The 16,853-nt window shown below is 40.7% G+C and overlaps 1 protein-coding gene across 13 annotated transcripts in view; it reads left to right on the top strand.

Moving 5' to 3' along the window:
- The window catches only part of ccdc77 (coiled-coil domain containing 77), a 140,246-nt gene that overhangs the window by 67,109 nt on the left and 56,284 nt on the right, over nt 1-16,853 (top strand). For all 13 annotated transcript variants that reach the window (XM_066719443.1, XM_066719455.1, XM_066719450.1 and 10 more), the window contains 2 exons: nt 4,641-4,850; nt 8,570-8,712. In XM_066719443.1, the coding sequence (XP_066575540.1) occupies nt 4,641-4,850; nt 8,570-8,712 (353 nt within the window). The remainder of the gene's footprint in view (nt 1-4,640; nt 4,851-8,569; nt 8,713-16,853) is intronic.

The following is a 16,853-nucleotide window of genomic DNA, read 5'->3' as shown; positions in this document are numbered from 1 at the left end:
CGTGTTTTGTGGAGGTTAAATATCTGCTGCTGAACGTGTCTGTAAGCGTCCGTCTCCACTGAGGACATGATTCACTTTCAGAAGAGAGGTGTGTGCTGGACTTGCAGACAGACAGGAAAGAGATCAGATACATTGTGTCGGAAGATATAATCTCAAGTGCTGAGTGCGATCACGAAAAAATTACAGTTTTATTAGCGGCATGGAGTGAAACCCACGTACAGAAACAATGACTGCTTACAGTTAATATCCAGGTATATTAGCAGAGGGCCGGTACAGTGCCGTGACTAGTTAAAAATAAACTGAAAGATAATCGCATCGTAGCAGTCGATTGTATTAATATTGTATGAACAGCTGTCTGGTGTTTCAGGCTGTGTTTTGTGAATGGTGTGCAGGACTATCCGCACAGACAGTCAGTGTGAAGGCGAACACGATTCAGTTAACGTGAGCCCATTTACAAGTTAAATGAATGAATGAAAAAATACAGCAGATCTGGGTTTCCCTGTAAAACATTGTCTTTAGCGAGGCAGTGGGTTATGGCGTTAGTTGTCTCCTGGTGCCTTCTTGAGGTCTTTTCAGATGGTGTAACAGCCTCAAACAACTCTGAAATTGTACTTTGCTGTTGCTCGCTGCTAGACTGAGTGTTACTGCAGGAATTCAGTCGACTGTTGAGCAACGTGCACCTCAAGCAGCCGCTGCGGTGCTGTTTCCAGTGCTGCCGCAGGAGCTGTATCACACGGGTTGTGGCAACCATTCCGCACAGCTCTTTCAAATGACTTTTCTGTTCAGTGTCCATCACTTTGAAGCCAAAATAATCCCCTATTACCGAAGTGCTGTTTGTGTTTGCTATTGATTCGCCTAATGATCGCTCCGACTCTGTGGACGCTGTAATCCCACTGCACCGTGCTTTGCCGTTTGTTTTTAATGGGGGTGTGTACGCAGTTGGCTGGGCAGTGCTGATTGGGCAGGACAGAGGTGTGCTCACTCTATTGGTTAGTAAGACTGCCACACAAAGAGGGCATGTACAGTGAGGGGAAAAAAGTATTTGATCCCCTGCTGATTTTGTACGTTTGCCCAATGACAAAGAAATGATCAGTCTATAATTTTTCTTTTTTTCTTTTTGAGCCACTCCTTTGTTGCCTTGGCTGTGTGTTTTTGGTCATTGTCATGCTGGAATACCCATCCAGGACCCATTTTCAATGCCCTGGCTGAGGGAAGGAGGTTCTCACCCAAGATTTGACGGTACACGCCCCGTCCATCGTCCCTTTGATGCGGTGCAGTTGTCCTGTCCCCTTAGCAGAAAAACACCCCAAAGCATAATGTTTCCACCTCCATGTTTGATGGTTGGGGATGGTGTTCTTGGGGTCATTCCTCCTCCTCCAAACACGGCGAGTTGAGTTGATGCCAAAGAGCTCGATTTTGGTCTCATGTGACCACAACACTGTCACCCAGTTCTCCTCTGAATCATTCAGATGTTCACTGGCAAACTTCAGACAGGCCTGCACATGTGCTTTCTTGAGCAGGGGGACCTTGTGGGAGCTGCAGGATTTCAGTCCTTCACGGCGTAGTGTGTTACCAATTGTTTTCTTGGTGACTATGGTCCCAGCTGCCTTGAGATCATTAACAAGATCCTCCCGTGTAGTTCTGGGCTGATTCCTCACCGTTCTCATGATCATTGAAACTCCACGAGGTGAGATCTTGCATGGAGCCCCAGACCGAGAGAGACTGACAGTTATTTTGTGTTTCTTCCATTTGCAAATAATCGCACCAACTGTTGTCACCTTCTCGCCAAGCTGCTTGGTGATGGTCTTGTAGCCCATTCCAGCCTTGTGTAGGTCTACAATCTTGTCCCTGACATCCTTGGACAGCTCTTTGGTCTTGGCCATGGTGGAGAGTTTGGAATGTGATTGATTGATTGCTTCTGTGGACAGGTGTCTTTTATACAGGTAACGAGCTGAGATTAGGAGCACTCCCTTTAAGAGAGTGCTCCTAATCTCAGCTCATTACTTGTATAAAAGACACCTGGGAGCCAGAAATCTTGCTGATTGATAGGGGATCAAATACTTATTTCCCTCATTAACATGCAAATCAATTTATAACTTTTTTGAAATGCGTTTTTCTGGATTTTTTTGTTGTTATTCTGTCTCTCACTGTTAAAATACACCTACCATTAAAATTATAGACTGATCAGCAGGGGATCAAATACGTATTTGTCGGCTATGCGCTGATGTACATTTTCTAAACATGAGGTAAAGGGAATAAATCATACTTCTATTAGTGGGACTTTCCCTTAAAGGAGTGAAATTTTTGGTGCCGCCTGATGGAAAAAATGGCTACTGCAGACACGTTTCAAATGTTATATTAAATCTGTTCAGTAGTTATTTTATTGACACAGACATTAAGCATATTGATGAATCAGTCATGTACGATTGATTTCATAGCAAGTTATGATAATCGTGTAGAGTAATATACATGTTTAAGGAAGAAATTATGCAAGACATTTTTCACAGCATTTGCTGCCGTATTGATACAGTAGCATCTTCATGGAGGCGTGCATCAGCAAGGAGTACGTCATGATATATTGCCAAATCGATTTTGTGAGCACAGCCCTAATAGATATGTATTTTAAATGGCACAACTTGACTCCCTTAACGTATTACTCTTAATACAAATTTGTAACTGCAAACGACACTTTTTGCCATATTATTTTTAATTTACTTAGCAAGTTACAGTTGAAACAAAATACATTTCGTGATTAATCATGCAGTAACAGCAGCCACAGTATAGCAGGTTATAATTTAACTAAAGTGTGCATGTTTCAGTCATGGCGTTTGTGGACTTATGAACGCATTTATTAAATCAGTCCTTAATGTTTTGGAGGGAAACCCAGATCTGCTGTATGTATTTATTCATTAATTTAATTTGTAAATGGGCACAGGTTGACATCAATCGTGTTCGCCTTCATACTGATTCTCTGCGGAGCTGTTATACAACAGACCTGCAAACAATTCACAAAATGACAGCCTGAAACACCGTCCAGTTACAAAAATATTAATAAAATCGGCTGCTACAGCTCCAATTATTGTGCTTATTTTATTTATTTTTAACTAGTGGTCGCCGGGGATTTCACCGGGGTCCTGTGATATCCAAGTTTTTAATACACTCGGATATTAACTGTAAGCAGTAAAACATTGCATTGTTTCTGTATGTGGATTGCACTCCATGCTGCTTTTAAAACTGTAATTGCTTCGTGATCGCACACGAGATTATATCTTCCGACATAATGTCCAGACACTTAAGCCAGTGGAGACGCCCGTTTATGCGTCTGGACGCGTCCGCCTGTGGAAACGGGGCATTACAAAACATAAGAGCATTATAAAAGTGCAATACAAGAGAATCTCATGCATACGTGTTTGTAGACCATTACGTGAGCAGTGGACTCATCACTTTCCTCATCCAGACAATGTGGGGAAGAAGTGAAAAAGGCAAACAATGCTAGGGTACATTGTCAAAAGGGAATGTCCTACTCCGAGAGACTGAGGGAACTCTGAACCTTTTCATACTGGACCAGAGGAGACTACGTGGAAACTTGATCCAAGTCTTCAAAATCATGAAAGGCATTGAACACCTCAAACCAGAGGGGCTTTTCCAGATCAGCAGGGGGACATGGACCCGGGGACACGAATGGAAATTGGGCTTCAAGGCATTCTAGATGGAAAACAGGAGACACTTCTTCACACACAGAGTTGTCACAGTCTGGATCAAACTCCCCAGCAATGTGGTAGAAGCTGACAATTTGGGAACATTTAAAAATAGACTGGATAGGATCCTTGGATAATTTTTGTTTTTAAGGTCATTCATGTAAGTTTTTTTTCTTTTTATTAACCACACACAAATACTAACTGTAGTCTGCAACTGTATAATATTGTATAACTGCAATAATAACTTCAGGTATATTTATGCACATGCTATGGGATTGCAAAATCATTTTAGTTCTTGGAAACGTGTGGTCCTTACATTTTGTGAATTAACTGGATTGAAATTTGGCCTTCATTATTGCTTCTTCTGAATGATGTTTCTCCATACCAGTTTAGAGTAAAAAAAAGACTGGTTGGCTTCACTTCTGCTGAGAACTATAATTCAACATTGGATTGCACCGCATAGATGCTGAATACTTTCATTGAATAATATAGCCTAGTCTATCTAGAATGTAGCATAGCAAGGATCAACAAGGCCAGACCATCAACTATCTTTTCCTGCCATAAAATGGACCAAGCTTTAAAAGTTGTTTTAAAATCAGTGAACCATGAGAAACTATTTTACCAATCTGTAAATTATTGCTGCCTTATTTTGTTTGGTTTAGTGTGGGTGTTATTTTTGTTAAACATTGCAATTGTATGCAGTGTTGTCATGTTTGCTGTGCTATATGAATGTAGGTTAATCCCATGTAAACATGCCACGCCTAAAATACAAACGGTTATGTCTTTAGTCTTTTTTAGCATTTGCCATTTAAAAGGTTGCAAAAGTAATGTAATACCCCCCACCTTAGTCATCTTAAAGGATGCAAATGAACTCAAATTTAAAGTCTTAATCTCAGTAAAAATATCGGCCTTGTGTTTCTTTTTTTATCTTTATAAATACAGCTCGCTGGGATGTCTCAACCTTTTCCCAGTGGTTACAGCCCTGGCCAGGATGTTTCTTCTCCACTGCCTTCCATGAACAAGCGGCTGGAGTACCTTCATCCGTCCAGAGAATTACTTGAGTTTTATCGCTGCAAGGTGGCAGAATTCGATGGAGAGCATGAGGAATTATTACAGCTGCTTGAAAAATACAAGTCCACCGTTGAAGAACAGGTACTCATGGCATGATACCGATTTCGCATACACTGCTTCTAAGAAGTCTAACACCTGGTTGTTCCTGGTGGGCTGGTTGAACCGTAGGAAGACACGTCAAATTCAATTTTTATTGTTCAGTCAAACAAAATTAAAGTAATATCAAATGACACAAACAGAATAAAATAAAATAACGATTTACATTTTCAAAGAACGATGTGCAAATGACTCCATTGCAGTTATTTCATTTAAGTATTCAAAAGGCTTAAGGTTACCAACTTGAAATACATATTTAAAAGAATATGTAAATATATATTTGTGTGTGTGTGTATATACATGTATGTTTTATATATAATAATACAAATACAGCTCTGGAAAAAATTTAGACCACTGCAATTTTTTATAAATCGGCATGTCTACATATATGGCAGCCATTCCATTCCATTCATATTTTTATTTGGAATTTGGGAGAAATGTCAGTAGTTTACAGAATACAACAAAAATGTTCATTGTTCCCAAACACATACCTATACACCGATCAGTCATAACATTATGACCACTGACCGGTGAAGTGAATAACACTGATAATCTCGTTATCATGGCACCTGTCAGTGGGTGGGATATATTAGGCAGCAAGTGAACATTTTGTCCTCAAAGTTGATGTGTTAGAAGCAGGAAAAATGGGCAAGCGTAAGGATCTGAGCGACTTTGACAAGGGCCAAATTGTGATGGCTAGATGACTGGGTCAGAGCATCTCCAAACCTGCAGCTCTTGTGGGGTGTTCCTGGTCTGCAGTGATGCACGTGGAGAGCGAAGGCTGGCCCATGTGGTCCGATCCAACAGATGAGCTACTGTAGCTCAAATTGCTGAAAAAGAAGTTAATGCTGGCTCTGATAGAAAGGTGTCCGAACACACAGTGCATCTCAGTGTGTTGCGTATGGGGCTGCATAGCCGCAGACCAGTCAGGGTGCCCATGCTGACCCCTGTCCACTGCCAAAAGTGCCTAGAATGGGCATGTGAACTGGACCACGGAGCAATGGAAGAAGGTGGTCTGGTCTGATGAATCACGAGTTCAAGGTGTTGACTTGGCCTCAAAATTCCCCAGATCTCAATCCAATCGAGCATCTGTGAGATGTGCTGGACAAACAAGTCCGATCCATGGAGGCCCCACCTTGCAACTTACAGGACTTAAAGGATCTGCTGCTAACGTCTTGGTGCCAGATACCACAGCACACCTTCAGAGTTTTTCAATCTTTTGTCATTTAAAGTGTGTATTTCAATGTCAGGGGACTATATTTCTTGTTTGCATGCTTCAATTATGTGAGGTACCATTGTATTTTTCATTTAATTACAGCATATAAGTGTAGATTTCATTATTGTGTCATTCAAGATGCAGAATGCAATTCATAGGTTTGGCCAGGTGATGGAGGTAGATCTGCGTAGTCTACGTAAGGAATGTCATGACGTGGCTGACATGTGAAGCTGTCATTTTCATTGGTGTACAGCAGCCTTGTTTTGTGTCCTATCAACTTGGCTTTATCAATTTTGACTGTTTGTAGGCTTGAGGGTTCTGTAGATATTCATTTTTTGGGGGGGGTCAAATATCATGCATGTATATACATGTGCACAGTCATTTGCTTGTGGCTGCCATGTATTTGCATGCAGATTTGATAGATTGCAGTATCTATGTAATACATGCACAGTTTCAGGGCACTGGGCTTTATAGATGCAGAGCATTAGCCGTTTTCATATTCAGACGCGGGCACATGTTAAATCCATCATTGTGGCTTAACTGTGTACCTCACAGACTTAATACTCTGGTTTTAAGTTCAAGGCACAGTCCTAAATATATGTGCACCATTTCATGTGTTCACTGTATTCCAGTGTGCAGGAAATGTGTAATGTGTCTGAAGTGGTGCACGCATTTTTTTAATTGGCCCACAGCACCCATGTTTTTCACTGGGGCAACTAGCCTTTAACACCCTTGGTAGGACTCGGTACTAGTGTCATGCATGCCAGTTTGTGTCACAGTGGGTGTAAGTGGCATGGATTAGAAGGCACCAAAGCTTGAGTCAGGTAATTCTATATGGCGGACAAAGCATGCGCCCGGGGAACTTCTGATGAACAAGCGTAATAGTGGGGGATAAGGTATGCATTTGTATGAAGTGGCATATGCATGTGTCATTTGGTTTTGGAGAAGATTTCTGTAGCATTTCACAATTTCGCATTCTATCGCAAAATGGTGGCAGCACCATGACACCAGCAAGTGCGGTTTTCACTGCATTTGTAGGTATAAGTGGTGTCTACAACACTTGTGAGTTTTGTGAATTTTAATGTAAGTATGAGCGTTTTAGGGGCATTTAGAATTTATAACTTCGTGCATGGAAGCCTAAAAATAAATAATACTTACAAGAACAATAGCCTTCCAGCACTTTGTGCATGGAAGCCTAATTATAAAAATCATTACAAAACGAGGCTTCTAGCACTTTGTGCATGGAAGCCTACTAATAACTAGAAGTTGCATGCAACTTTTAAGGCTTCCATGTTGTATCAGTAGGTTTCAGATTTTAGCAGGCATTTGTACTTTAAATTTGTGACCAGGACAGTGATATTTTGAAATTTACCTATCATCCAGAACATTCCAGGTAGATTCAGTGCTGAGTAAACTTGGAGTAACTTCTAGAACTTTCAGTAATGCAAATAGTTGTAGAAATACAGGGGCTTTAAGCCCACCAGTTCAGTTTACTTCCAGCTGCCTAAATGGATACATATCTGCATTTTTCTGAGATGGCATCAAGAGTTTGTGGAAGCCGGTGTCTTCGTCGGACCACAGATAAAGAAGATCCTGGACTGCAGTGAATTCCCCAAGAAGCTCACTAGTAAGAAGAAAGCGGCTTGGAACAGCTTTGTCGTAGTGGTTTGGGGCTTCCTGGGCAATCACGAGGCCAAAAACTAAGTGGAGCTGGTTTTGACTCTGGTGGAAAATTGGTGCATTTCCAAATATCAGTGTCCTGGTCACAAATGCAAACTTTGTGGGGAATAATAGCAATTTTCTATACTGTTGAGGCACAAACCATTAGGGAATAACACTTACTACCCAGGAACACAAATTGTGTTGCATAGTGTTATTCTTGTAAAAATACATAAGTCAGTGTCCTTGAGTTAAGGATACAACAATCATATAATTTTTACTAGATAGCATTTGGAGACATTTCCCAGCATTTTTCACTATTCAGCGTTCTATTTTGGGTGACTAACTTCAAAAAATGTGCCAGTGTCAATAGAAAGGCCCAAATTTGTGAGATGAATTGTGATTTTTTTTTTCCTGGGCTGAATGTTTTGTTGAGATCAAACTATGAATACTTATAACCCACTCTATGCTGGCAAAAAACTAAAGTCAAATCATTTGCAAATCTATCAGTTACCCGGTATGACATGACAAGTATAAATGATTTTCAATAATTTTTTGAAATATATACATAACATTCTAATGAAGGTAGAGAGGGCTTTGATTTGTATTTTAAACTAATTACATGTATATATATCTTTTACAGTTTTTAAAATCCTTTTTCGTTACAGACCCAAGTACTGATTTATCACTGGTGAACCACTTTTGTATACGTCTAATGTCAGTTTACTTTTTTGACAAGATGGATATTGAATATCCATGAGATCAATACTACTTGAACGCTGAATAATGCTACAGCTGTAAAATTATCACTACTCTTTTCATTGTCCAGCACAAGCTACAGTGGGAGATGCGTCAGCGGGAGGGTGAGATCACACAGCTGCAAAAGGCTCTGAGTGACATGCAGGTCTATCTGTTTCAAGAACGAGAGCAATCCCTCAGATTGTATGCAGAGAACGATCGACTGAAGATCAGGTAGGTCTTTGATATAGCCTACTTTGAATTAGGTTTCTCCTCAGGTGTGGGGCCAGGACTACCGGGGCTCTCAGGCAGGGTTTAATGAAACACAAGGCAGGTTACAGTGCAAAATGGTGATTTATTATAATAGTGTGCAAGTGCTTAAAACAAACAAAATCCTATCTCTTTATTGAGCCTAAGCTAAACACATGTAAACCGATCCCTCACTACGCAAAGAACTAATAATACAAACACGACAACACAGTAACCAAACCAGCATCCGTAATCCAAAGTCATAATGCAAAGTACCATTACAGTTGTCTGGTCGCTTCCCTGTTGTATAAAGGCAGGGAGCCAAATAATGGGGAAGATGCAAGTCAGGTGCTTCCCACGTCACTTCACCTCTACTTGGGACTGAGGTAAAGATTTAACACTATTTAAATGCTGTAAATGTGAAATAGAGCTCAAATAATCATCTGCTCATAGTCCTAAAATTGAATGTAGCACTTTTTATTACTATTTCACTTTTCAAACTAACAATTGCATGAGTCTTCAGATAGTTTGAATTAACTGTTCAGAGATCACGTAGTACAACGTATTACAAATCAGCTGGAATCTGGTTGGCAATAGGGTCCTTGGGCAGAAAAAGTTTGGGAACCCCTGACTTGTAGTTTAGCCGTTTAACACAGGCCCCTTTGCTTTGTTAGGCAGTAGCCTGCTGTGATGAGTATCATGGAGGGAGTTTAAATGCAGGGTTTTTAACTCGTGAAGTAATGGTACACATGCAAATGTGGCATCAGTTTTGGGGCCAAGAAAAACGTTCCAGAAAAGGACGGGGTCAATCCCAAATACTCACATGACGTAAAAATTTGACATGTAACCAGCATTAATCATGTATATCCTTAAATGACCGTATTATACAAGTGCAAGATTTCAAGGTAAAGTAAGTTGCTGATGGACGATTCATGTTAAGCAATGGTGTATTTTATGTTAATGGTAATGCGCAAAGCTTCTTTTCCCCTATTATCATTATGCTCTTTATCTTGTCGTGGGTCTGTTGTGCACCATTAGGTACTTTTACAACGTAATCCTACTTTTTAAGCTCTTATAGTCACGGCTTGCTAGCTTCATCAGTGACATGAAAAACCACTCGGGTAAGATCAGTAAAACAAAGCATTAAACCAGGGCACACACCACAGCTGCACTGTTTAATTTGAACAATTAGTCACGTGACAGCAACGGGTTCTGTGATGCCAGTGTCTTGAATATTATTCTTGCGCATGTAGACCAACTCTGGCATTTTCCTGCAAAAACAACACTAGATCTGTACGTAGAGCTAATTTACAGTGTAAGGTTAAAATTCAAGTGAACTCCACCACAGAAGCAACACTGAAAATAGTAACTTTGTACACTGTACAGGGTGGTGCAGAAAGATATGTTTTAGCCAATCTTGCAGGACAGGTAATTGATACTGGTCAATTTTCCACCACCACAATGGGCTTTATGCAAAGCTTGAGCCCAGCCTATCTGCAAGTGAGGGCCATGTTTAATGCAGAGTTCAGTTTGATATTGGAAAAGTTTTTTTCCCCTCTTCAGTCCCTTGGACACCCGATGATACCCAATCTGGGAATCCAAACCAGAGTTTACTGGGACATGGTTTGTCTGCGGAGATTCTTTACCACGAGCCATAAATCCACTCTCTTTCTTCTCATTCTTGTTCTTGTTTCAGCAGTGCATTGGCTTGGTGGGTGTCATTCTCTCATCACACTGCAGACATGTTCCAGACCATTGCTTCTCTTGCAAAAAACAACCAGTAATACAATCAGTGTATATGTGTCCTGCCATATTACACCAGTCTGCCTCGTCAATCCCAACATTGCCCCCTAGTACACATACATTTTTCAACCACAGGTTTCTACATTTCCAAAAATAGTTTTGTACTGGTCACTGGCCAGCAGTCCTTGTGCTTGTGCTGCTGTGTCCGTTGTTCCAACTTCATTCAATTCCTCCTGCATAGGATATAAATGTGTCATTAATTGTCTGGTGTACACTCTCCAGCCAGGCAAGATTCTGGATGATGAGAGTACTTGCATTAATGTTGGGGTGGATTGTCCTCATTGGTGCAATACACATTCAGAATTATTTTGCATGTTTCCACTCTCAACTCTACCTCTCATGCCTTCTGCCACACCCAGTCCCATTTCTCATTTGTGCACCCTTCCATTATCAATTCGTTTCAAATTATAGCAGTGAGTGTAATTTTAGTGAGTTAGTATTATTATTGAGTGGTCACACAACACATTTACATCACATTCACTATATTCTATGTTTTGAAACATAGTGTTTTGCTGTATGTGGTGTTCCTTACCCATACTACATCTGAAACAGCCACTTTTCTGTTTTCACCAGTAGTTCACTGATTACAATCCCAGGTGTATTTTTGAATGCATATTTCTGGGCTGTAGACCTCCGTAGAAGGTTTCATAGAATGTGTGATCAGTAAGAGGTGTCTAGACAACTGAAGAGTAACAGGATTGATCAAGTATGAATTGTTGTGAGAATGTATGAAATCAGTAGTATGGATGAAATAATTGAGTATATGATGGCAAAAGTGTCATAATGTATGATAAAATGACCAAAAGTGGCTAGGATCTAGGGTGGGCCTCAGATCAACAGTGTGAACGTTGGGTAGACTGAATAAAGAGGAAACTGACAACGGAAATGTAATTTTATGAGAGCAACAGAGCCAGAGAGGCTGGCAAAGGAGGGAGTAGTAGGATAGCTGAGCTGAGCTCCCACCCTAATCTTGGACCAACACCTCGGTCACAGATTACAAGAAACATTCAAAGTGAATCCTATTTGTACTCGAATAAGGCAAGACAATACTGAAGAAAATGTTGTAGTACCATTGTCTATGTTAAAAAACGAAACATTGTGTAAACTGCTTCCACCGATTAACAGAAAGCAGGGCACTGATAAATACTGGAAAAAAGTATGTTGTCTAGTTACAAGTTATGGGCTGTCTGACACCGCCTGTGACGCTGCAGTGATGGTCAAGCTGGATGATATTAAGAGTGGGACTTGCCAGTATGAATGACAAATTAGCTCTTATTGACTCTCCTCGGATAATGGGGGTTAGGCAGAGAGGGAGAATCAGTGCAGGAATTTGGGATACGTAAGTGGGAAGCATACTTGGATTACTCTGGCCTCCCAGAGCCAAAAGAGGATGACCAGGTGTTTCTGAAAACTGTTTTGACTGGTCTGGGACCACATTTGCAGAAAGCATTAGAAGTCGGAGTTAATCCAGGGAAGACGTATGATTATATTCTCTGCCCAGTTCAGAATATTGAGAACAGACTGCATGAGAAGAAGAGGGATGGAAAGAATAAGGCCTCTGTGTCTACTGTGTGCTTCAGAGGCCATTGCCATGGGTGTATGGCAAGCAATTTGTGTGCATGGCAGTCCGCAACAAAGGGACTAATTCTAGGAGAATAGTTTGTAATAACTGCAGCAAACCTGGCCACTCAACCAATCATGATATTGGTGTAATGTGAGAGAGAAATGGACTAGAGATTTGCTTGCTGGATTGACCAGTTTCTCGGGCAGACATACATTCCTACCAAAGCAGGAAGTCGCAATAACTTTTGCTTCAGAGTTCCTTGTTATATATGCAGGCAGGCAAACAACAGTTATACCCGACTCCGAGTGTCTGCAAGCTTGACTGGCAAAACCGGTTTCTGGACAAGAGCTGTACCTAGCTATTGTCTTTATGCAAAGCTTGACCCCAGCCCATCTGCAAGTGAGGGCCATGTTTAATGCAGAGTACAGTTTGATATTAGGAAAGTTCATTTTTTCCTCTTCAGTCTGCAGTTATTTTTTTCAAAATTGACATGGCCCCGAGGGGGGGGCATGGCTCTGTGCCACCAGGAGTACCAGGAGTATGAAATACCAGGAGTGTGAAAATCTGCAGAGTCGTGAAATGTCACAGACTTTGGGCCTGATTTTAATGTTAAAAAAAAAAAAAAAAAAAAAATGTTCACAAGATGCAGAAGCGTAAACTTGCGGAACTCCTTCGCAGGAGGGAATCTAAAATATGAGGACCTGTGATCCGGGATGAGACCGGTTTTGCTTGTTTGTCTGGCTCATGGTGCCTGCCCATTGCGGAAATCACAGTGTTTGTTGTTCGAGAAAATTGAGGTGGAAGAGCCAGAAATCTGGCACTCAGTGCTGTAAATCAAGAGCTTTAATCTCCCCACTGCTAGGAAGTACAGGCTTGTAGTTTTGTATTAGTTACAAATATGAGTAGAAGAGAAAATATAAATACATAAAAACCAAAGCCACCATTAATGACAGCTGTGTAGTTATTATTTTTAGGGCTGCAACAACTAATCGATCAAATCAATTACGTCGATTTATGAAAAATTGTTGGCAATGGAAAAGAAAAGGCAAGGAAAAAAAACAAAGGGAAACTGCTAGTATAAAAGTCCTGAAATGTTTGTAGCTCAATGCCAGGAGTATAAGGAACAAGATGTTAGACCTTGAAGCCACAGTGCTGGTAGGTGACTGATGTTGTAGGAGTGAAAGAAAAATGTATTCATCCCCTTTTTTTTCTGTAAGCCAAGTTGAAAGGATACATACAGTTTAGGAGGGACAGACAACATCGAAGAGGTGGTGGGGTAGCATTATATGTCAAAGTGAAATGGTTACCGGTTTCACGATAAACCACAGTGAAATTCCTGACTGTTAGTATTACCATTTCAAATTTAATTGTTTCTGTTAGGATTTTTATTATCATTACACTCACAGGTGTTGTAAGACACCACTTATACCTACAAATGCAGTGAAAACTGCACTTGCTTGTGTCATGGTGCTGCCAAATATTGCGATAGGAGCCAAAATTGTGAAATGCTACAGAAATCTTGTGTGTCATTGGTCAACAGCTTGAGAGCGTTGATTGGAAAGACTGGAGAGACTCGGCCTGAGACTCACAGTACAGTTACTGGTTCTGGTGTTTTATATGAGTGCAATATCTTAGTGTTGCAGTTTCACTCTAACTTATTGTGCTCTGTGCTTGTCAGATCTGATGAATGCACTTCAGCTGCCATCCCTTGTTTAAAAACACTGTTAATATGTGTGTGTTTCGAGGTCCTTCATATAAACAGTTAGTGCGCTTCATCAATCTTACACCTCGTAGTTATTGCTGATGGATCTTTAGTATTTGAATATCATATAACCTTTCCTTATAAACTCCAGACACACAGACATATGTAAATGTTTGACATTGTCTGATTAGAACGCAGGTATTGTGTTTTAGCTCGGCGTTTTGCGTCAGGCATCCGATCTGGCATCAGGCATGAGTGTATATATACACTCACCTAAAGGATTATTAGGAACACCTGTTCAATTTCTCATTAATGCAATTATCTAACCAACCAATCACATGGCAGTTGCTTCAATGCATTTAGGGGTGTGGTCCTGGTCAAGACAATCTCCTGAACTCCAAACTGAATGTCTGAATGGGAAAGAAAGGTGATTTAAGCAATTTTGAGCGTGGCATGGTTGTTGGTGCCAGACGGGCCGGTCTGAGTATTTCACAATCTGCTCAGTTACTGGGATTTTCACGCACAACCATTTCTAGGGTTTACAAAGAATGGTGTGAAAAGGGAAAAACATCCAGTATGCGGCAGTCCTGTGGGCGAAAATGCCTTGTTGATGCTAGAGGTCAGAGGAGAATGGGCCGACTGATTCAAGCTGATAGAAGAGCAACTTTGACTGAAATAACCACTCATTACAACCAAGGTATGCAGCAAAGCATTTGTGAAGCCACAACACGTACAACCTTGAGGCGGATGGGCTACAACAGCAGAAGACCCCACCGGGTACCACTCATCTCCACTACAAATGGGAAATAGAGGCTACAATTTGCACAAGCTCACCAAAATTGGACAGTTGAAGACTGGAAAAATGTTGCCTGGTCTGATGAGTCTCGATTTCTGTTGAGACATTCAGATGGTAGAGTCAGAATTTGGCGTAAACAGAATGAGAACATGGATCCATCATGCCTTGTTAGCACTGTGCAGGCTGGTGGTGGTGGTGTAATGGTGTGGGGGATGTTTTCTTGGCACACTTTAGGCCCCTTAGTGCCAATTGGGCATCGTTTAAATGCCACGGCCTACCTGAGCATTGTTTCTGACCATGTCCATCCCTTTATGACCACCATGTACCCATCCTCTGATGGCTACTTCCAGCAGGATAATGCACCATGTCACAAAGGTCGAATCATTTCAAATTGGTTTCTTGAACATGACAATGAGTTCACTGTACTAAACTGGCCCCCACAGTCACCAGATCTCAACCCAATAGAGCATCTTTGGGATGTGGTGGAACGGGAGCTTCGTGCCCTGGATGTGCATCCCCCAAATCTCCATCAACTGCAAGATGCTATCCTATCAATATGGGCCAACATTTCTGAAGAATGCTTTCAGCACCTTGTTGAATCAATGCCACGTAGAATTAAGGCAGTTCTGAAGGTGAAAGGGGGTCAAACACAGTATTAGTATGGTGTTCCTAATAATCCTTTAGGTGAGTGTATATATATATATATATTATATAATTTTTTTTAATTTTTTTTGTGAGGTGTAGTTTGTGAACGACTCGTTGTTTCTGGTTTAAATAAATCTATGTAACAATCCTGTTTCTGTCTGAATTGGTTGTTTTCATGTCATTGAATCAGTGAATGGAATGAACCTATTGAATCGATTAACCAAACTTAACTGAATCAAATTAATCAAGTAATTAGAGTCAAACTGCCCATCACTACTGTACCGTGAGTCTCAGGCTGGCTCTCACAATCTGTTGAGTCACTCCGAGTCTGTCCAATCAGTGCTCTCAGGCTGTTGACCAATGACACGGATCTAGTTTAGTCACCCAACCAACATATTTTGTTCATTTAAAATCTGGCAGTCGTCGACTTGGTTCATGCACATTGCTTTACTTGTGTTGCTTTATGATTTGCTTACTTAAAGTTGTGTTCATTAAAACCTGCACTAGGGAAACTTTTACCTCTCATTGCCACATGGTGCCATCTTTAATGTTAATGTTATTATTTTAATGTTTATGCACACAAGAAGTGAATAGTGCTGCTAATTGTATTTGTTGGTTGTTGGTTTTAAATATACAACTTGGTGAAATGATTTCAGTGTATGTATCAGTACTTTTTGAACATTTCCAGCACATTTTAACAATACCGAGATAATATTGATAACCATGATAATTTTGGTTAGTATAATTGTGATATGAAATTGTCATACAGTTTCATCCCTAATCTAAAATTAATCACAAAGATTAACGTGTTAATTCCCCCAGCCCAAATAAATGTATGTATATACAGTACTGTGCAGAAGTTTTAGGCAGATGTGGAAAAATAATGTAAATTAATAATGCTTTCAAAAATAGACATGTTAATAGATTATATTTATCAATTAACAAAATGCAAATGAGTGAACAGAAGAAAAATCTACATCAAATCAATTTTGTTGTGACCACCCATTGCCTTCAAAACAGCATCAATTCTTCTAGTTACACTTGCACACAGTTTTTAAAGGAACTCGGCAGGTAGTTTGTCCCAAACATCTTGGAGAACTAACCACAGTACTCCTGTGGGTTTAGGCAGCCTCCGTTGCTTCTCTCTCTCCATGTAATCCCAGACAGACTCAATGATTTTGAGGTCAGGGCTCTGTGGGGGCTGTACCATCACTTCCAGGACTCCTTGTTCTTCTTTACGCTGAAGATAGTTCTTAATGACTTTCACTGTATGTTAGGAGTTGTTGTCATGCAGAATAAATTTGTGGCCAATCAGATGCCTCCCTGATGGTATTGCATGATGGATAAGTATCTGCCTCTACTTCTCAGCATTGAGGAGACCATTAATTCTGACCAAATCCCCAATTCCATTAGTAGAAATGCAGCCCCAGACTTGCAAGGAACCTCCACCATGCTTCACTGTTGCCTGCAGACACGCATTCGTGTATCGCTCTCCGGCCTTCGGTGAACAAACTGCCTTCTGCTACAGCCAAATATTTCTAATTTTGACCCGTCAGTCCAGAGCACCTCCTGCCATTTTTTTTGCACCCCAGTTCCTGTGTTTTCATCCTAGTTGA

The sequence above is a fragment of the Amia ocellicauda genome, chromosome 12, assembly GCF_036373705.1.
Source record: "Amia ocellicauda isolate fAmiCal2 chromosome 12, fAmiCal2.hap1, whole genome shotgun sequence".
NCBI classification, from domain to species: domain Eukaryota; kingdom Metazoa; phylum Chordata; class Actinopteri; order Amiiformes; family Amiidae; genus Amia; species Amia ocellicauda.
Note: the sequence above shows the minus strand (reverse complement) of the source record. Positions and strands in the feature narration are given on the sequence as shown.